At 43.8% G+C, this 20,031-nt stretch overlaps 1 protein-coding gene across 2 annotated transcripts in view; it reads left to right on the top strand.

Annotated features, from left to right (window-relative positions):
- The window catches only part of Mypn (myopalladin), a 106,112-nt gene that overhangs the window by 81,304 nt on the left and 4,777 nt on the right, over positions 1-20,031 (top strand). For both annotated transcript variants that reach the window (XM_008832655.2, XM_008832654.3), the window contains exons 11-18: positions 851-1,435; positions 1,975-2,113; positions 8,874-9,095; positions 11,783-11,932; positions 14,008-14,090; positions 15,738-15,864; positions 17,047-17,254; positions 18,013-18,178. In XM_008832655.2, the coding sequence (XP_008830877.1) occupies positions 851-1,435; positions 1,975-2,113; positions 8,874-9,095; positions 11,783-11,932; positions 14,008-14,090; positions 15,738-15,864; positions 17,047-17,254; positions 18,013-18,178 (1,680 nt within the window). The remainder of the gene's footprint in view (positions 1-850; positions 1,436-1,974; positions 2,114-8,873; positions 9,096-11,782; positions 11,933-14,007; positions 14,091-15,737; positions 15,865-17,046; positions 17,255-18,012; positions 18,179-20,031) is intronic.

Raw genomic sequence — 20,031 nt, 5'->3', positions numbered from 1 at the left:
TTTGAGATAGGGTCTCCCTGTAGCTCCAGCTGGCCTGGAACTCACTGTGTAGACCAGGCAGGCCTTGAACTCACAGAGTCCACCTGCCTCTGCCTCCCAAGTGCTGGAACTATAGGTGTGCACCACCACACCCAGCGCACTTTTTGTTTTAAGACAAGGTTTGACACTTGATACACAGCTGAGGCTGGCCTTGAAGTCCCAGTCTTGCTTCCAACTCTCACATGCTGCAATCATAGGCATGTCCCACCACCCAGCTTCAAAGTAGAACTCTTTTGAGAGTGAAAACGAATATTGTATTGATTACACTGAGTTTGCAAAAGGTGTTCACCAACACCACCTTGAATGAATAGGGACATACTGTCTAGAGGTGGGAAACATTCAGACACACTCCACTTCCTCTGTAAGGTTGATTTTGGAACAAGCCAGAGGGCTAGGGGCAGGAGTGAGAGTCCTAGCAGTAGAGCACATGCCTAGCCTGCACCAACCCCAGCTTCTGTCCCCAATCTCGCCACTCTGTGTGCCTGAAATCAGCACCAAGTTATGAACAGTATATATTTCTCTCCCCCCCCATGATCTCATGTAGCCTTTTATAGCCCATGCTAGCTTCAGACTCACTCTAAAGATGACCTTGAACTTCCCATCCTCCTGGCTCTATCTCCTGAGTATTGGGATTACAGGCCTGTACCTCCATAGTCAATTTATTCCACACTGGGGATCGAACCCAAGGACTCATGGTAGGCAGGCACTCCACCAACTGAGTTAAATCCCCAGCCTAGTCTGTGGGTTTTCTGAAAGGTGAGGCCAAGGGTAACATGTCCCTCTTCTCTTCCCATTTGTGTTTTGTGTGCAGTGATTCCACGCAGTTACAACAGCTTCATAATCAAGTATTATTGGAACAGCAGCAACTGCAAAACCCATCTCCTCCTTCGCCTAAAGAGTTTCCTTTCAACATGAGTGTCTTGAACTCCGTCGCTTCCCCGGCAGTGACCATGTCCAGCAAGCAGGTGAAGGTCCCTGCATCACAGACATTCAACTTGGCACGGCCGAAGCATTTCTTCCCCACCTCCAGCGCCGCCACGACATCCCCATCCAGCTCCCCCGTGTTCACCTTGAACAATATGCCTCAAACAATTCAGAGGACAGTTAGCAAAGAAAGCCTCTTACTGTCTCACCCCTCTATGCAAGCCAAATCTCCAGGTGGAATTTCCGTCCCAAACGAGCCAACTCCTCCAGGCCCAGCAGAGCCAGCAGCACCGCCACTCACATTCTCCAGCCCCAGCGGAAACCAGTTTCAGCCCCACTGTGTGTCCCCAACTCCTGTCTCTCCTACCAGCCGGATTCAGAACCCAGCGGCTTTCCTCAGCTCTGTCCTGCCTTCTCTCCCAGTCAACCCACCCACCAACGCCATGGGACTGCCAAAAAGCGCACCATCTGTGTAAGTGCCGTTAAGGTTTCCTGATGATGAGATAACAATTAAGAGAGGACGCAGGCACAGAATAGCTTGGTGCAGGACAAGACTCTGGTTGAGTGGATTCTGAGGTAATCTTATCTCACAGGTGTGGATATGATTCCCTCAGGACAAAGGGAAATAACTTATTTTTTAATTAAAATTAAGAGGGGCTGGTAACGTAGCTCAATGGGTGCTTGCCTAGCGTACAGGAAGTCTTGGGTTGGATCCCCAGCATGGTATAAACTGGGCATGGTGGCATACTCCTGGAACCTCAGCACTGAAGGTAAAGGCAGGAGGATCAGAAGTTCAAGGTCGTCCTTGACTATATAGCTAGTTCAAGGCCAACCTGGGCTACAGGAGATGCTGTCATAAAATAACAAAATGGAATATAATACAATGCCTCTACAAGCGGGGTTTAATCCCCCGAGTGCTGCATCAGGCTATTATTTTACCCATTCTGTTCTGGGTCTTTGTACACTGACCAGCAATTCCATGGGTGTGTCACATGTGACTTCATTCTACAGACCATCCCAGGGACTGATGAAAAAAACCACCAAGTCTTCTCAAGCAACAAGTGATGATTACATTCGAGAAACTAAGAATGCAGTGATTCTGGACTTGGGAAAGAAAATGAGTTTCAGTGATGTCAGGTCACACCAGCAGGTGAGAATGGAGGACTCAGGTGGGTGGGCAGAGCTTTACTTAAGGACTATAACTCTTTAGTTCAGTCCTTGGGTGCGGAGGTCATCTGACCCTGTAAGGATGGTACCACAGCTTAGAGGGCAGAGTGCAGACCAAGAGCCACATAGGAAACCTGTCTGTGGAGAGCTGGAGCTGTGGGTTACTCCAGCGACTAAGTCAGCTTGCTTGTGTTATAGGTGTTTGTATAGGACAGACTACCCGGGAGTCCCTCGTTGGCCACACAGGATGTGCTCCAATCTCCCAGTGCATCTGAGTTCCACAGATGAACTCAGATAGATGACAGATGATAGATAGATAGATACATAGATAGATAGATGATAGATAGATAGATAATAGATAGATACATAGATACATAGATAGATACATAGATAGATGATAGATACATAGATAGATAGATAGATAGATAGATAGATAGATAGATAGATAGATAGATAGAGATAGAGATAGATATAATAAAGATCAGTTTTAAAAGTAGACATAATAAGGGCTGAGGATGTAGCTCAGTGTCAGAGTACATCCATGAAGCCATGAGTTTAACCCTCAGTACAAGGAGGAGGTTGGAGAGACGGCTCAATAGTTAAGAGCACTGGCTGCCCTTGTAGAAGACCCAGGTTTGAATCCCAGCACCCACATGGTGGTTAACAACTGTCTATAACTCCAGTTCCAGGGGATCCAAAGCCCTCTACTGTTCCCTAAAGGCACTGCATAACAGAGGTGCACTTACCTATATGCATACATAACACTCATACACATAAAATAAAAGCAGAAAAAAATTTAAAAAAGAAAAAGGAAGGAGAGGGAAGGGAAATGGAGTGGAGAAGAGGGCAAAGAATGCAGGCTGGGGCATAGCTCAGTGAGCGAGCACTTGCCTAATATGTACAGAGGGCTCAGTTTGGTCCCCAGCACTTATTTATTTTTTATTTTTGTTCTTTTTGAGATAGGGTCTCCCTGTAACCCCAGCTGGCCTGAAACTCACTGTGTAGACCAGGCTGGCCTTGAACTCACAGAGATCTGCCTTCCTGCATAAACTGGGCATGGTGGTATATACTTGTAATCCCAGCACTTGTCAGGTGAGAGCACAAGGATCAAGAGTTCAAAGCCATCTTCAGCTACGTAGCAAGTTCAAGGCCAGCCTGGGCTATATAAGACTCTGTCTCTAAAAAACAAACCAAAAATAAACCATTTGCTTCTTTGAGCTATTTATTTGTACTCTTGTTTTGGGTTTTTTGTTTTGTTTTGTTTTTTGCGGTTTTTTGGTTTTTTTTTTTTGGTCTTTTTGAGACAGGGTCTCCCTGTAGCCCTAGCTGACCTGGATTCGCTATGGAGACCAGGCTGGCCTTGAACTCACAGAGATCGCCTGCCTCTGCCTTCCGAGTGCTGGGATTAATACTCTTATTTGTAAAACAGTTTTACATTTCATAATCTAACGTAATTTATTTCTATATCACAGATTGTTTTCTGGGTAGCTCTAGAAGATTAGCTCCAGAGTCCCCTCACTGCATGCTGTTTCCCTTAGTGTTCTGTCTCTTTAATTGGCTGTGGATATACAATATCTTTCTGTCGTGTTGCACAGTAGACAACTTTCTCTTTTTCTTCTTCTTCTGTGTTTCCTTCTGGTTCGAGGTCATCCTCAGCTACCTAATAAATTTGAGGTACGTGAGACCCTGTCTCAAAAAATATATAGGCTGGGTGTGGTGGTGCATGCCTTTAATCCCAGTACTCTGAGAGTAGAGGCAGGCAGATCCCTCTGTAAGTTCAAGGACAGCCTGATCTACAGACGAAGTTCTAGGCCAGCCAGGGCTACCTAATGAGACCCTGCCTCAATAATAATAACAGGGGCCTGAAGAGATGGCTCAGTGGATAAGAACACTGACTGTTCTTGCAGAAGACCTGGGCTTGAATCCCAGCACCCACATGGCATCTAACAACTGTCCAGTAACTCCAGTTCCAGGGGATCCGACAGTCTCTTCTGTCCTCCGCAGGCATTGCACGACACAGGTGTAGGCAATTACACACATACACATAAAATAAAAATAAATAAATAGGGGCTGGAGAGATGGCTCCGTGGTTAAGAACACTAGTTGTTCTTGCAGAAGACCCGGGTTTGAATCTCAGCACCCACATGGTGACTAACAACTGTTCATAACTCCACTCCCAGGGGATCCGACAGTGTCTTCTGACCTCTGCGGGCAGAGGTCCACTTACCTACATGCAGGCAATACACGCATACACATAAAATAAAAAACTAATAAATAAATTTTTTAAAGTTTAAAAATAAATAAATATAAAATAATAATAACAAATAATAAATAAAGATTTTGTTTAAGCATGCAGCATACCCAGAGTCCATTGGGAACACTGAACAGACTTTCTCAAAGCTTGATCTATTTCTTTATTAACTCCTGAAGCCAGACTGAGAACTCAGCGCACAGGAGCCTGGCAGTGAGCTCAGTTACAGGTGCAGCCCCTGTACTGCCGTGTCTCTATCTGAGGTTTGTCATATAGAGGTTCTCACAGGAGAAAGGTGCCCTCCACCGCTCTGCTGATTTTAAGACACTTACTGCAAATGTACCTCTGAAATCTAATGTTTCAAGTTGTCAAAGTATCATCCTTAAGAGGAATATACATAAAGGAAAATGAAGCTATATTTTCAATTGTGATTATTTTTATTTTATTGTATTTTTATTTTATTTGCATGAGTGTTTTGTCTGCATGTATATAAGTGCACCCATGTGTGCAATACCTTCCAAGGAGAGAAGAGGGCATTGGATCCCCTAGAACTGGAGCTATAGTTGGTTGTTAGCCACCATGTGGGTGCTGGGAACCAAACCTGGGTCCTCTGCAAGAGTAGCCAGTGCTCTCAAGCACTGAGCCATCTCTCCAGTCCTTGAAGTTATATTTTGAAACAGTATATTCTCTTAAATATTTTTACCTTTCCATTTTCTTTTGTATATACAACTGTAATTCTATGAAATCCAGGAGCCTGGAATAGACAGTCATTTATCACTGATTTGCTTTCCATTCTGGCCAGATTTACATAGGGAGGTCAGTTGGAAGTCTGAGGCCAGCCTGGGCAAAACTGTATCTAAGAAAAAAAAAATACAACAAAAAACATAGCTGGGAATGAGCTTAGTGGCAGAGTACATGTCAGGAGGCTCCGAGTTCAATCCTCAATACTGCAAAAACAATAAATAAGGAAATCAGAATCCAGTGACATCAGCAAAGGTGAATAATCTTAACCAATTTGAGTGATCCAATTAAAATTTAATAAATTCCATTGGTGACTAGGCTGGGCATGGTGGCACATGCCTTTAATCTCAGCACTTGGGAGGCAGAGGCAGGTGAGTTCATTTTTTCTTTTGATTTACTTTACTTACTCTGAGATGTGACTGGGAGGGCCAGATTCCCAAAGCCTAGGCACAGTGGTACATACTTATAAGCTCAGCTCTTAAAAAGCTGAGAAAGGACTGTGAGTTCAAAGCCAGCTTCAGTATAAGTTGAGAGCATCCCAGGATCCTCCCCATGAAGTCCATCTAAATTATAAAGTTACAGTTAACTAGAATCCCAAGTTTAACCGACCACCTTGGCCACACCCCAACCACATTACCGCAGATTCCTCTAGGAGGTTTGAACAGTGATGGCCTCTACATCATTCCATTTTTGCTCATTCCTGCCAATGCCTGCTGATAGAGCAGAAGGGAAACAGGATCTCCGCTCCTGCTCTGCTGAGGATGCAGGTCAGTTGGCAGGGTGCTTGCCTAGCATGCACAGAGCTCAGGGTTCCGTCCCCAGCACCTCATACACAGAGTGTGGTGCTGCACACCTGTAATCCCAGTACTTGGGAGGTAAAAGCAGAAGGATCAAAAGTTCAAAGAAAATTTGAGTGTAGCGTGGGCTACATGAGACCCTGTCTCCAAAATAATAATAACAACAACAATAAAAGATTAAAGATCCTTGCTCTTGCTGAGATAATATTCTGACCCTTAGAGGATCAGTCATTCAATCAACAAACAAAGAATATACTAAATAGTAACCAGCGCTACTTAGAGAGGTAGAGTAGGAGTTACTTTAGATGAAATGGTCTGGGGAGGCCACTTTGGGGAGGTGATAGGTAAGATATGGCAGAGGAAAGAGAGAAGAATCCAGGATAAGTCCTAGATTTAACGTTCAACTTAGTGCACTCAAAGTGCGTCCCAAGGACCTGTGGCAGACTGCAAGCTGTCACTGAGATAAGTAGAGATACAGAGAGTGAACATTAAGGACCTATAATAGCAATTTAGCAGAAAATGCTATATATTTATTAACATAATTGCATGCATTTTGTTTTATTTTTTTAGTACTTTTAATTTTATTTCACAGAAGTACAGATTGGAAAAAAAATTAAGTTTTTGTTTGTTTGTTTGTTTGTTTTTTAAGACAGAGTCTCCCTGTAGTTCCAGCTGGTCTGGAACTCACTATATAGACCAGGTTGTCCTCCATCTCACAGAGATCCACCTGCCTCTGCCTCCCAAGAGCTGGGATTAAAGGTGTGTGCCACCATGTCTGGCTTTTAGAAAACTTCTCAAACCTGGTTTTTACCATAGACCATGTGAGAAACACTGGTTTAACCTTTAACCAAGTGAACGAATAGTAGGGCTATTTCCAAAGATAAGGAAGAACAGGCTAGGGTCAGCTCTAGGGGCAGAAACTGAGTGTGCATCACCTGGATCACGGTAAGTTTAAGGCATCAATTAACATCATGATACAGAGTATACAGATCACCGGGAAGATGACTCGGGAATTCTGGGAAGAGACAGGTTTGGAGATATGGATTTGGGGTCCTCGGCACAGGACAGTTCCGAAGCTGTGGGATGAGGAGAGCTCACCAAGAGCAGAGAACACTGACGAGATGCCAGTGAGGAGGGAAACCAGCATGATGTGTCCTGAAAAGCAGCAGCATAAGATGTTTCCAGAAGGAAACTAGTCACCTCTGGCTCCTGCTGAGAAGTCAGGGAAGATGAGAACAGGCAAGCCAGGGTTCCGTTTGGCCAACTTGGGACCTGACAGGAGCAGTTGCAGTGGAACACTGGAAATACACAACTAACTGGAATAGACTGGAGGAGGGTAAGCAATGAGGTAGCAGTCTGGTAACCATGGAGTTACTTCAAATGGACCAGCTGAGAAGGGAACAGAGGCATACAGTGAAGGCAGATGTGATGTAGACGGTGAATGGTTGCCTTTCTCATTGACAAAAGCAACTTTAGGGAGGAAGGGTTTATTTTGGCTCACAGTTTGAAGGAACAGCCCCTCATGGTGGGGAAGGCATGGTCACATTGTACCCCCAGAAAGGAGAGAGAAACAAATGCCGGTACTCAGCTCATGTGCTCCTATTTATTTAGTCCAGGACCCTAGCCCATGGGATGGTGCTGCCTACATTTAAGCTGGGTCTTCTTCCCACCTCAGTTAACCCAAGCTAAAAACTCCCTCACAGACATGCCCAGAGGTTTGTCTCCTAGGTGATTCTAGATCCTGTCAAGTAGACCATACTGTCACATGGTGTCAAGAGAGATTTATTCAAGGTGGACTTTCCTCAGTTGTACAGATGGAAATGTCCAGTGGAGACAGGAAGCCAGTGGTACAGAAATGTACCAGAATACAGTGCAGAAGAGCTTTGCCAAAATACCCCACAGGCAGCTCTGCCTGTATAAATGGATGCTGTAGTAGTTAGGGAAATTGCATTCCATCTTCATTCCGTTCCTTCCAGAATTCTTCCTCATGTGCAAGGTGAACAGCCTCAGTTCACTAAGTAGCTTGAGGCTATAGAAACACTGAAAGTGGAGCATGGTGCTGCACATTGTAATATCACAGGGAGGTGGAGACAGGAGGATCGGGAGTTAAAGGGGAAAACAGAAACACTGACTCATAGTGCTTCGTAGAGGGGAAGGTAGAAATGGATTGTGTTCGTTTATTGAGGTTGGGGGGGGGGCGTAAATCTAACGTGAATTTTTAAAAGTTATATCCCCAAAAGAAAGAGAGAAATTGAGAGAGAGAGAGAGAACACTGGGTGTGTTAGCACTTAATCCAGCACTCTTAATCCAGCACTTGGGAGGCAGAGGCAGGGGGATCTCTGTGAGTTTGAGGCCAGCCTGCCCTACATGGAGCGTTCCAAGGCAGCTGGGGCTACAGGGAGACCCTGTCTCAAAAAAAAAAAAAGTGAACCTTCATTTATACCAATGGACATATTTTTCCTTATCATAAAAATTAGAAGGTTGGGGCTGGAGAGACGGCTCGGCGGTTAAGAACACTGACTGTTCTTGCAGAAGACCCAAGTTAGAATCCCAGCACCCACATGGCCCCTAACAACTGTCCATAACTCCAGTTCCAGGGGATCTGACAGCCTCTTCTGTCCTCCTCAGGCATTGCACAACACGAGTGCACTTACCTACATGTAGGCATAACACTCATATACATAAAATAAAAATAATAAATAAAATATATTGTTTTAAATTAGGAGGTTAGACCCTGTGAGATGGCTCAACAGGTAAGCCTGACAACCTGAGTTCAATCCTTAGATCCCACATAAAGGTAGAAGGAGCACTGACTCCACAAAGTTGTCCTCTGACCACACTGGTACCCTGGCATGTATGTACCCAAACAACATACAAACAACACACTAATAATAATAATAATAATATTAAATGATTTTTTTAATTAGAAGTCCAACATATCCTTCTTTTTACAGGAGTATAAAATTTCAAGCTTTGAACAGAGGCTGATGAATGAAATCGAGTTTCGCCTGGAGCGTACACCTGTGGATGAATCGGATGATGAGATCCAACATGACGAGATCCCCACGGGCAAGTGTATAGCACCCATCTTTGACAAAAGACTCAAACACTTCCGGGTGACAGAAGGTTCTCCAGTCACCTTCACCTGCAAAATTGTTGGCATACCTGTTCCAAAGGTAGGGGAAGATGACCTACCAGTTGGCTACCGACAGCTCAGAACTTGGGAGAGCCTCACTGGGGCTAGGATGTAGCTCAGCGGTAGATAGGCAAGGCTCTGGGTTGCCTCCCTGTTAGAAATAAAATCTGAGGTCCAAGGACCTCACTGATACAGCACAAAAAAAGCCACACAGACAAAAGCAAAAGTAACTGGGCAAGGCAACTTTTACTTTTGCAAAAGGGTATGATGTGTCATTCAGATCAAGTGAGCACACCCAACCCAGAAATTTGATAGGGATTTATCTCTAACACATGAGTACTGTGTCTTTCCCCAATGGCCTGGGGTCTGACCTCACAGTCTTTCGTGATTGACTAGTTTTAGAAGAATTGGTACCGAGAAATAAGAAAGGGGAAAGGAGTTGGATGCAAGGGGAAGGGCTCAGTCACCCCAGGCATCTGGCTTCGGAACGTAGGAGGGGCTCTTGTATCAATAAAAGCTTCACAAGGAGAGGGGGCAACTAAAAGATTTGAATTCCTTGGCCTAAACCCAAATGTTACAGTGTTCAACGTATAAGACTGATATTTAATATTTCTTACAATTCCACATACCAGACAAAATAGCCTTGTGGGGGCTGGAGAGAAGGCTTAGTTAAGAGGGCTCTTTCAGGGGACTGGAGTTCAGTTCCCGTTACCTACATTGGCTGGCTCACACCACCTGTACCTCCAACTCCAGGAGATCTGATGCCCTCTCTGGCCTTAGTGGGCACCCTCACACATATGGGCGCACACACACACACACACACACACACACACACACACACAATTTTTTTTTAAGTCTCAGGCTTGGGACATAGCTCAGTTGGTAGCAAGTCCTGGATCCAATCCCCAGCAACGTGTTAAAAAAAGTTGACATGCTGATGTATGTCTGTAATCCCAGCACTTAGAAGGATCAAAAGTTTAAGGCCATCCTTGGCTACATAAGGAGTTTGAGGCCAGCCTGGGCTACATGAAATCCTGTGGGGTTTTTTTTTTTTTAAAGGCTGGGACTGGAGAAATGGCTTGGCAGTTAAAAACACTGGCTGATCTTGCAGAGGATCTGGGTTAGATTCCCAGCACCCATGGTGGCTAACAGTCCTTAACTCCAGTTCCAAGGGATCCAGTGTCCTCTTCCACCCACATGGACATTGCACACATGGGTGCACTTACCTACATGCAGGCAAAATACTCATACGCATAAAAATAAATAAATAAATAAATAAATAAATAAATAAATAAATAAATAAATAAAATTTAAAGGCTCGTCATACGGTAGTGAAGTATCTGTAGAGAGAATTAAAAACAATACTCAAAGTTTGCAAAACCTGAATAATTTAGCTAAAAAGGTAGCAGCCAGAACAGAATAGACCAAAAAGATATCAGACTTGTTATTTCTTTCTTTCTTTTTCTTTCTTTTTTTTTTTTTTTTTTTTGAGACAGGGTCTCCCTGTAGCCCAAGCTGGTCTGGAACGCAATATATAGACAAGATTGGCCTTGAAGTCGCAGAGGTCCACCTGCCTCTGCCTCCTGAGTGCTGGGATTAAAAGCGTGCGAGCAACTAGCATGCCCAGCCTTGTTAGCATCTTAATAAAACTTTAAAAGATTTTTTAGTCACGATGCTTTATTTTGGGCCATTGATTCTTTCAGCCATCAAACTCATCAGTTAGTATTCTTTCATTGTGCTTAGTAACTAGTGAACATCTACAGGGTGCCTGTTGTTGCACAAAGCATGCTATTTTGGTGTCCTTGCTATTGGGTTAGTGAATGCCAAGAATGCCCTATCATTGTCACTGGCTGCTGAAAAATCCTGAGTCACTACATTCCTTGGCAGTCAGCTAAGAGAAGGATTTGCACTTGGTCTGGCTGTGGCAGGGATCTGCTCTCAGAACCACACTGTCATGGGTAGTTAGGTAACCAAGGAGAAGTAGAGGAGGACCCGAGGACCACCACAGTCAATGCTTTATCCGAATGGCCTTTAAGAGACTACCTTCACACCTGCAGGACCAACTGTTGAAAGCATGCGTATTAAATATGTATATTTAGAGGCTGGAGAGATGGCTCAGCAGTTAAAAGTCACTGGTACTCTTGAAGAGGACCCATGCTCAGTTCCCAGCACCCACTTGGTGTGTCACACGCCCTCCTCTGGCCTCCTCAGGCACTGCACACACGTGATCACTAACATGCAAGCAAACACTTATGCGCATCAGTTTAGCTGGGTGACATTTAGTGATGTGACCCTAGCCTCATTCTATTTGGTTTAATAAACCAGCTATCCTTTCAAGCAAGGTGAACTATTCCAGGTGCTCACACCTGCAGCTGTTGGAGACTTGATCTTACATAGGATAATCCCTGCTTTTCAGTATTTTGCCTTTGAGGACACATCTGGTCCTTATTTTTAGACCAATTATGAGGTACAATAAAGAGAGTCAAAATCTTTATCATAGTGCTCAATTATATTGAATTTTTTGCTTAAGTGCTGTAGATACAGGTGGGTGCATATTATAAGGTAATTTTGAATGTGCTTTATAGCTTTTTCAAAGTTAGGAGTGCCTTATTATTCAGATAGTATTTGACCTTTGTCTCGACCTACTCTCCCCACCCCTGTTCTTTACCAAGAATAGTATACCCTTACTAAAGAACAGTACATCTTTTTGATTATCTCTCACTTCAGGTTTACTGGTTCAAAGATGGGAAGCAGGTTTCCAAGAGAAACGAGCACTGCAAAATGAGGCGAGAAGGGGATGGGACATGTTCTCTGCACATCAAATCCACCACCAGTGATGATGATGGCAACTACACCATCATGGCAGCCAACCCTCAGGTGGGGATGCAGGCTGCACTCTGAGGGAGGGATGCTGTCATTGTGAATGAGTCTCTGAGATGTGGAGAATGAATGAGAAACACTGTGACTGGGTATAACGGGGAGGTCACAAGACCAGCCAGCTGGTTATAAGACTAGGCGGAGTCACTGAGCTCTGCTTCTGTCAAAAGACATTGATGGGGCCAGGGAAGTAGCCTAGTTATTAGGGTGCCTGCCCGGCATGCGCAAAGGCCTGGGCTTGGTCCTCCGAACCACATAAAAACAAACATGGTGGGAGGCAGAAGCAAGGAGGATCAGACATTCAAGATCACCTGGAAAACAGGAGACTATCTCAAAACAAAACAAAAAGAAACATAGAGAATAAATTACTTCAAAAAGGCTTTAAATAGCCCTCAAACTTATATCCTATTTTTCATTCTTTTTTCTTTTTGTTAATGGTTGGAGGGTCATTTTCACTCTTCTAAGTGATGACAAGTTTTTAAATTCCCCTAAAAGATAGGAAAGACTATCTTTAATTAACACTCAAATAAAAAGTATTGAGCTATAATTTGTGTGTGTGTGTGTGTGTTTGTGTGTGTGTGTGTGTTTTGGTTTTTTGGTTTCTTTTTTGAGACCTGGTCTCCCTGTAGCCCCAGCTGGCCTGGAACTCACTATGTAGACCAGGCTGGCCTCGAACTCACAGAGATCTGCCTGCCTCTGCCTCCACACTCAGGGAACTATAATTTGATTTCTATTTTCATCTATTCTTCTCACTGAAATGTAGTTTTGACTAATTGTAAGAGGGTTGTGGAAATGTTCAGTTCTCCACATTGTCACTGCAAATAGTGTCACATTCAAAGGAATTAAAAACAGTTCTATATCTGTGCTCTGCTCATTTCTCTGATGAAAGTCAAAATCATCACAATCTCCTTCCAAACCTCTCCCCCTGAAATATTAACAGTGACGTTAAAAGTCACATTGGGCTAAAGAGATGGCTCAGTGGGAAAGGTATTTGATGCCTAAGCCTGGTGACTTGTGTTGGAGTGCCAAAACCTACGTAAAGGTGGCAGGAGAGAACCAGCTCCTCAAAGTTGTCCTCTGACCTCCACACAATTGCTATGGTGCATGCCCCTGCCCCCACCCCATAACGATAAAGGCAAAAAGCATTTTTTGAGTTTTTTTGTGAATTTGCTTTGTATCTTGAGACAGGGTCTCACTGTATACCCCTGGCTGTCTTGGAACTTGCAGAGATCTCCCACCTCTGCCTCTCAAGTGATGAGAGTAAATGCATGCACACCACACCTGGCCTTACAAATAAAAATTTTAAGTCATGTTTTTATTTTCTATTTGTTTATTTTTAATTTTGTTTGTTTCTTTATACTTTATGTGTATGAGTGTTTTGCTTGCATGTACCCGAAAGTCACCTGTATCATGAAATGCTCATGGAGGCCAGAAGAGGGCATCAGATCCCCTGGAACTGGAATTACAGATGGTTGTTAGCCACCATGTGGGTGCTGGGAACCAAACTCAGGTCCTCTGCAAGAGCAGCCAGTGCTCCTAACCGCTGAGCCATCTCTCCAGCCCCCTGAAGTCATATTTTTAAAGGGCTTGCTGTGCAAGTATGAAGACTGGATCAGAACTCCAAAACCCACCTAAATGCCACTGGGTGTGGGGGACCACCTGTAATTCAAGCCTTGGAAGGTAGAGACAAAGGATCCTGGAACAAGCTAGCTGGTCAGACCAGCCACATCTGGGAGCTCTGGTTTCAAACGAGAGACTCTGCCTCAGTGAATAAAGTGGAACACTGGAGGAAGACTCAACATCCACCCAGGCCTCGACGCACACACCCATACACGTACACATATATATAGGTTCACCTGAACTCACATGTGCTCACATAAATGTAAACATGCATACAGGCATACATGAAAAAAATAAGACATATTGTTTTTATTCCTCTAGAGCAAAGAAAAATCATCACTGTTAGCAAAAAACAAAAGCAAAAAACATACTGTTCTGGTAAAGAAATCATTATTTAAATTTTTGAAAATGTGGATTTCTTCTTACTTGAATCATGTTTCTTTTCTGTTTCTCAGGGGAGAATCAGCTGTTCTGGCCACTTGATGGTACAGAGTTTGCCCATTCGAAGTAGACTAAGCCCGGCTGGTCAGCCTCACAGGTAAAGATAGGAAGAGTCCCCTTTTTCTGGGCCCCTCCCACATCTCTACCCACCATAATGAGCACCAGAGTTTTTGAGTCTACAAATTATTGCTTAAATGTACCCCAGAACACCTGCAGCCAGCATCGCCCAGGAACCCTGGAAATGCAGACTTCCAAGCCCTACCCCAGAGCTGCTGAATCAGTCAGAACACGCATTGTAACAGAATCCCTAAGTGACCCACAAGCGCATTTAAGTTTGAGAAACACTGCTCTTTGGTACTTTTTTGTTTCGGTTTGGTTTTTGAGACAGGGCCTCGTGTATCCCAGGCTAGCCTCAAACTCACTATATAGCTGAGGTTGACTTTGAACTCCTGATATTTCTGCTCTCACCTCCTAAGGCCTGAGATTACAGGCCTGCACCACTACTCCCCCCCACCGCCAAGTTTATATGGTGCTGGGGACTGAATCCAGAATTTGATGCATGCTAAGCAAGCATTTAGTCACTGAACTACATCCCCAGCCCCTTTGACACAGTTTTAATGATTCAAAATTTGTAACCATCAGTGGCACCTTTGCACATAATATATCAGTGATGCCTTTTGAATTAAATGACCACTTTTTCTATCACGAAACAGAAACTTTTAATATTCAATATATTTTTACTGTTGTCTCTACTCTAAGGACTATTTTTTTTCTTCTTAGATTTTACTAACCACTAAGAAGACCCTTGTATCTTATGGTATCACAAAGTCTTGGCAAAGCATTCCATCATTGCTGAGGCTGAGACTGATTAATTATGACTTACCAAAGGAACAAAAATAGTGATCCATGCTTCAGAAACAGTATTTCACTGTGTTGCAACTATACCTCTCCCCCTCCTCCCCTCCTCTCCCTCCTCCTCTTCCTTTTTCTTCTTTTTTTCAAGAACATCTGTTACTATTATTGGTCGCTCTTACTGAGTTCAAGTTCATGGTCATCTTTAGTGATTGGTTATAATATATAGCCAGTCCAATTCTTATTACTCAAAGACACAAGGATCACAGTGGCCTTGTGCCGGATAATTAACAGGCCTCTTTTGGCTCTTATTTGAGGTTCAGACAGAGGACTGATTTGTTTGTTTTGATGACTTCCGACAACTGCTGAAGCCCACAGTGAGGGCTGGGTGACTTCAGAGGGAAAGAAACTAAAGCCTGTTTGATTATAGATCTCAGAGATAATCCTGCTGTGTGGGATGCTTACCACTTGGGTCTGGGGGGCAGGTTGTTGTTTCTTCTTCCTTTACATCAGTTTCACACAGTATTTTTTTATTTTTTATTTGTTGTTAGTTTGGCAAGTCCCTTCCACTCTGGGGATGTAGCTGATTTGGTAGCGTGCTTAACCCAGCATGCATGAAGCCCTGGGTTCCATCCCTAGCACCACATAAACTAGGCATAAAGACACATGTCTATAATCCCAGCACTCAGGAGGGAGAGACAGGAGAATCAGAAATTGTAGGTCATCCTTGGCTACATAAGTTCAAGGCCAGTCTGGGCTGTCTGAGACCCTGTCTCAAAATTTAAAAAATCTCTTCTCCTTATAGACCTATAGCCATACCTAAATGCTTATGGCTATTGTTATACGTTTGTAAATTGGTTTTTGTCTTGATGGCTGAACATGCTTGTTCTAGGGGGAGGTCCAGAGTGCAAGAAAGAGACAAAGAACCCCTACAGGAACGTTTTTTCCGGCCACACTTCCTTCAGGCTCCTGGGGACATGGTGGCTCACGAGGGCCGTCTCTGCCGGCTGGACTGTAAGGTACACTCTGAACCCTGAGTTCAGGTACACCCTGCCCTTAGCTCCACATCTGTTCAGATTTCGCATTTGATTGTTTGAACTTTTTTCTATTTGTTTTGTGGGGGTTTTCTTCTAGATGAAGGGGTTTTGGACAAAGGAGAGAAATTTTTCTCTCCATAGGCTACTTTAAAGCGTGTAATTTTAAAAATACTGGACAAAAATATGCCAGTAAAATTTAAAATCGTTATACCTTAATAAAAAATATTTACATAGATATTATATCAAGACAGCTCTTCATTTTCAAAGACAACCAAAGAAGGTGTGGCACGGGGACTTTTTCCACATAGTGCCTGGAAAGCCTTTAGCACCAGGAAGACAGAAGTTTGCATTTTGCATCTTTGATGTTGGTTGGAAGGGGAGAAACTTTGGAAAACTGTAGGCGGGAGAAGACAGCTCTGGGGCCGTGTGAAAAGCAGTGTTTTCTCACACTCAGCCGCCTCTGCTGCCTTTGAGATTCTGCACTCTTATTTCTCAGTCAGAATCAGGAGGCTGCATCAGAGCAGGCAGGAGTCTCTGTATAATAAGACATGGAAGTCATCACTTCTACCCCAACAAGTGTGTACAGTGTTATGGAAAATTTAGGTACAAATCAGCCTGAGATTAAGCATTTGGGGAGGGGGAGCCCCTTTCTGTTCACGGATCTTATCCCACAATGCTGCATAAGTGCTGTTCAGAGTGATGCTCTTCTTCCTCTCTAAGCTCTAAAAATTGCCATCCCCAGGGATTCTGGTTTAATCATTGTAATTAGGCATCACGAGTTTTAGACACTCCATGGGCAAAATTTGAGCGCCCTGGTCTCATATCTGACTTCTCCCTAACCCTGCTTATTAGGCTTGTAAGCCAGTATCTCCTGTGATGATGAAGCTTCAGGCCGATTTCTCTCTTTAGCTCTAGCTTTATTCTACACCAGGGCACAATCACGTGAATCAGTCATGAACCGGGGTCAAGATTCCACACCGTTCCAATCCACACCACCATTCATTCAGACCTCTCCCCACCGGTGCTGCTGTGAACAGCTTCTCTCCCCTCTGTTTTCCCTAACTATATATATTTGGTGCTAAACAAGGCTAAAGAATTCAACCACTAAATAAAGCTGCCTGTCATCAGTCTGTCATTTGCCTCAGCTGTTCCGTTGTTTATTAGGTGAGTGGCTTACCTCCCCCAGAGCTGACGTGGCTGCTTAATGGCCAACCTGTGCTACAAGATGCCTCCCATAAGATGCTGGTCAGAGAGACAGGAGTCCACTCCCTGCTCATCGATCCACTCACCCAGCGAGATGCAGGGACCTATACATGTGTGGCTACCAACAAAACCGGAGAGAATTCCTTTACTCTGGAGCTCACTGTAGTAGGTAAGGTTGACTGTGGGACCCCTAAGCATAACTCCCTTCAAAGTGATCATACAGACATTCAGCTCTGACGGGATACCTGAGTCCCTTGCTCTGCCCATCTGTAAGGACCATATTTTCTGCATTGTTTTCCAAGCTGTATAGTAATGTAAAAATAGAACATGGTTCCTGTTCACAGTGCACGCACAATAAATGGGAGCCATTGCAATAGTTGACAACAGCAATCAATGCATCAATGCACTATTTAATTGACTGTCACTAACTTCTAGCCCAATCCAAGTAGAGTCCCAGGTTACTCAACTGTCCCCTATGCTCTTCTGCCTCATGTTCATGTGGCTATGTGATATGGCCTGCTCATTTCATTTTTTAGGGGACTTTTATGAAGTTTTGTTTTTTTTTTTTAATTTTATGTGTGTGTTTTGCCTGCATGTAGGTCAGTGCACCCATGTCCTGCAATGCCAGCAGAGGTCAGAAGAGGCTGTTGGATCCCCTGGGACTGGAGTTAGGGACAGTTGTTTGCTACCATGCGGGTGCTAGGATTCAAACCCGGGTCTTCTGCAAGAACAATCAGTGTTCTTAACCACTGAGCCATCACTCCAGCCCCTTTTATGAAGCTTTAACAGGCAGAATCACTCAACAAGAGGCACAATAAGTGTTCCATGTAGAGGCGAGGCTGTGTGCATCTCCTCTGCCATGGTCCAGGATGCAGTGACTTTGAGGTACTTGCTGCTATTCAAACAGAAAATCCCTTCTCTTGTCAGCTAAAGAAGTGAAGAAAGCACCCGTGATCCTGGAGAAACTCCAAAACTGCGGAGTTCCTGAGGGCCACCCGGTGAGACTGGAGTGCCGCGTGGTCGGCATGCCCCCACCTGTGTTCTACTGGAAGAAAGACAACGAGACTATCCCTTTCACCAGAGAAAGGATCAGGTAGGGCAGCCACCACCTCCATGGGCACCTCCTTGCTTGGAGGCACTTGTCTGCCACCCACAGAAGCCTGTGGCCTTTTGTGTCTGACCTCTGCCACTTAACATAATGCTCCTGAGTTTCAGCCATATTATTGGGCATGTCAAGAATTTTTGATGATGAGTATGACTGTCTCTGGCTTTTAAAACTTAAAGTTTAAAGTTTAAAAAATTTGTAAGGTATGCCAGGAGTGGTGGCACACCTACAATCCCCATATTCAGGAAGCAGAGGCAGGAGCAGTTGGGGTTATCCTTGTCTATATACCAAGTTTGAAGCTAGCCTAGGCTGTATGAGTGACGCTTTGTCTCAAAAATGAAAAGTTTTTAAAATTAAGTGAATATGATCAAAATATATTGTATGAAATTCTCAAAGAATTAATAAAAATATTTTTTTTAATTAGCCTGGCATAGTAGCACGCACCTTTAATCCTATCACTCAGAGGCAAAGGCAGCCCAGTCTCTGGGAGTTTGAAGCCAGCATGGTCTACACAGCAAGTTCCAAGCCATTTGGGGCTATATAGTAATAAGACCTCTCAAAAATAGGGGGAATGTGTAGTAAGACTGGAGACATAGCTCAGTGGTTAAGAGCACTGGCTGCTCTTGCAGAAGACCTGGGTTCAGTTCCCAGCACCCACATGGTAGCTAACACTCATCCTTAACGCCAGTTCCAGGGGATCCAACACCCTCTTCTGGTCTCCACAAGCACCAAGTACACATGAGGTGCACTTACCTACATGCAGGCAAAACACTCATACACATAAAATAAAAATAAATAAAATCTTTTAAAATGTACACACAGAATTAGAAAGATCTTTCATATTCTTGTCACGTGTTCTCAATCATACCAGTACTCAGAAAACGTTTTTAAATCTGTATTAGGTGCTGGGTGTGATGACATGTGCCTGTAATCCCAGCACTTGGGAGTAGAGACAGAAGGATTAGGAGTTCAAGGCAATTCTCAGCTATATGTTAGTTCCAGGCCAACCTGGGATACATGATACTCTGTCTCAAAAGAAGATAGAGAGAGTGAGAGTGAATGAGAGAGAGAGAGAGAGAGAGAGAGAGGAACAAGGAGGGCTGGGGGATGCAGCAGTACTAGGCCACATTACAATGATGCCTAAAAAGAGACGGTCTTTTAGCATAAGGACAAGAGTGGACCCAAACTGCCGAGCACCTGTTCTTTCAGATATCTCTCAGAGCTGTGCTCCTGAGCAAGGGATTTCTTGAATTCCTTTATTGAAACAGTATCTCTACCATGAAATGGGGAAGTAGAAATCGGGTCTATCCTTCTCTTATCAAAGACTCTTACCTTCTGATCCCTAGACCTAGAACATCACACACACTAAATTTCTTTCATTGTCTGCATTGACAAAAGCAGTGCCTTGATATGTAAAGCATGCATGCATGTGTTCATACACTGCCTTGTGTGGAGGGTGGAGAGAGGAGGGGTTCTGAAGGATCAAGGTCAGGTGTCCAAGCATGTGACTTAGTGAGCTTGTTTACATTACAAACAGTAACTTTTTTTGGTTGCAAATTTGGTAAAAGTCTTTTTTTTTTCACTTAATTTGTTTTTAATTTTTAAAAAAAACTTTATTGAGAATTTCATACATGTATATTAGGTGCTTTGATCAAATCCATGCCCACTCCTTCCCCTCCAACATTCCCCCCTCTGAAGAGGTAACCCTAAAATCTTTTAAGGAATAGATACAAGCTCCCAAATACTTTTGACATTTTTGGCTTTTGGGACAGAGTACGTGGCTGACAGGCCCAAAGACATTTTGACTTTTAGCCAAGAAACTAGCTACATTTCTTTGGGGA

Source organism: Nannospalax galili, unplaced genomic scaffold (genome assembly GCF_000622305.1).
Source record: "Nannospalax galili isolate Female #2095 unplaced genomic scaffold, S.galili_v1.0 scaffold156, whole genome shotgun sequence".
In the NCBI taxonomy this organism is placed as follows: domain Eukaryota; kingdom Metazoa; phylum Chordata; class Mammalia; order Rodentia; family Spalacidae; genus Nannospalax; species Nannospalax galili.
Note: the sequence above shows the minus strand (reverse complement) of the source record. Positions and strands in the feature narration are given on the sequence as shown.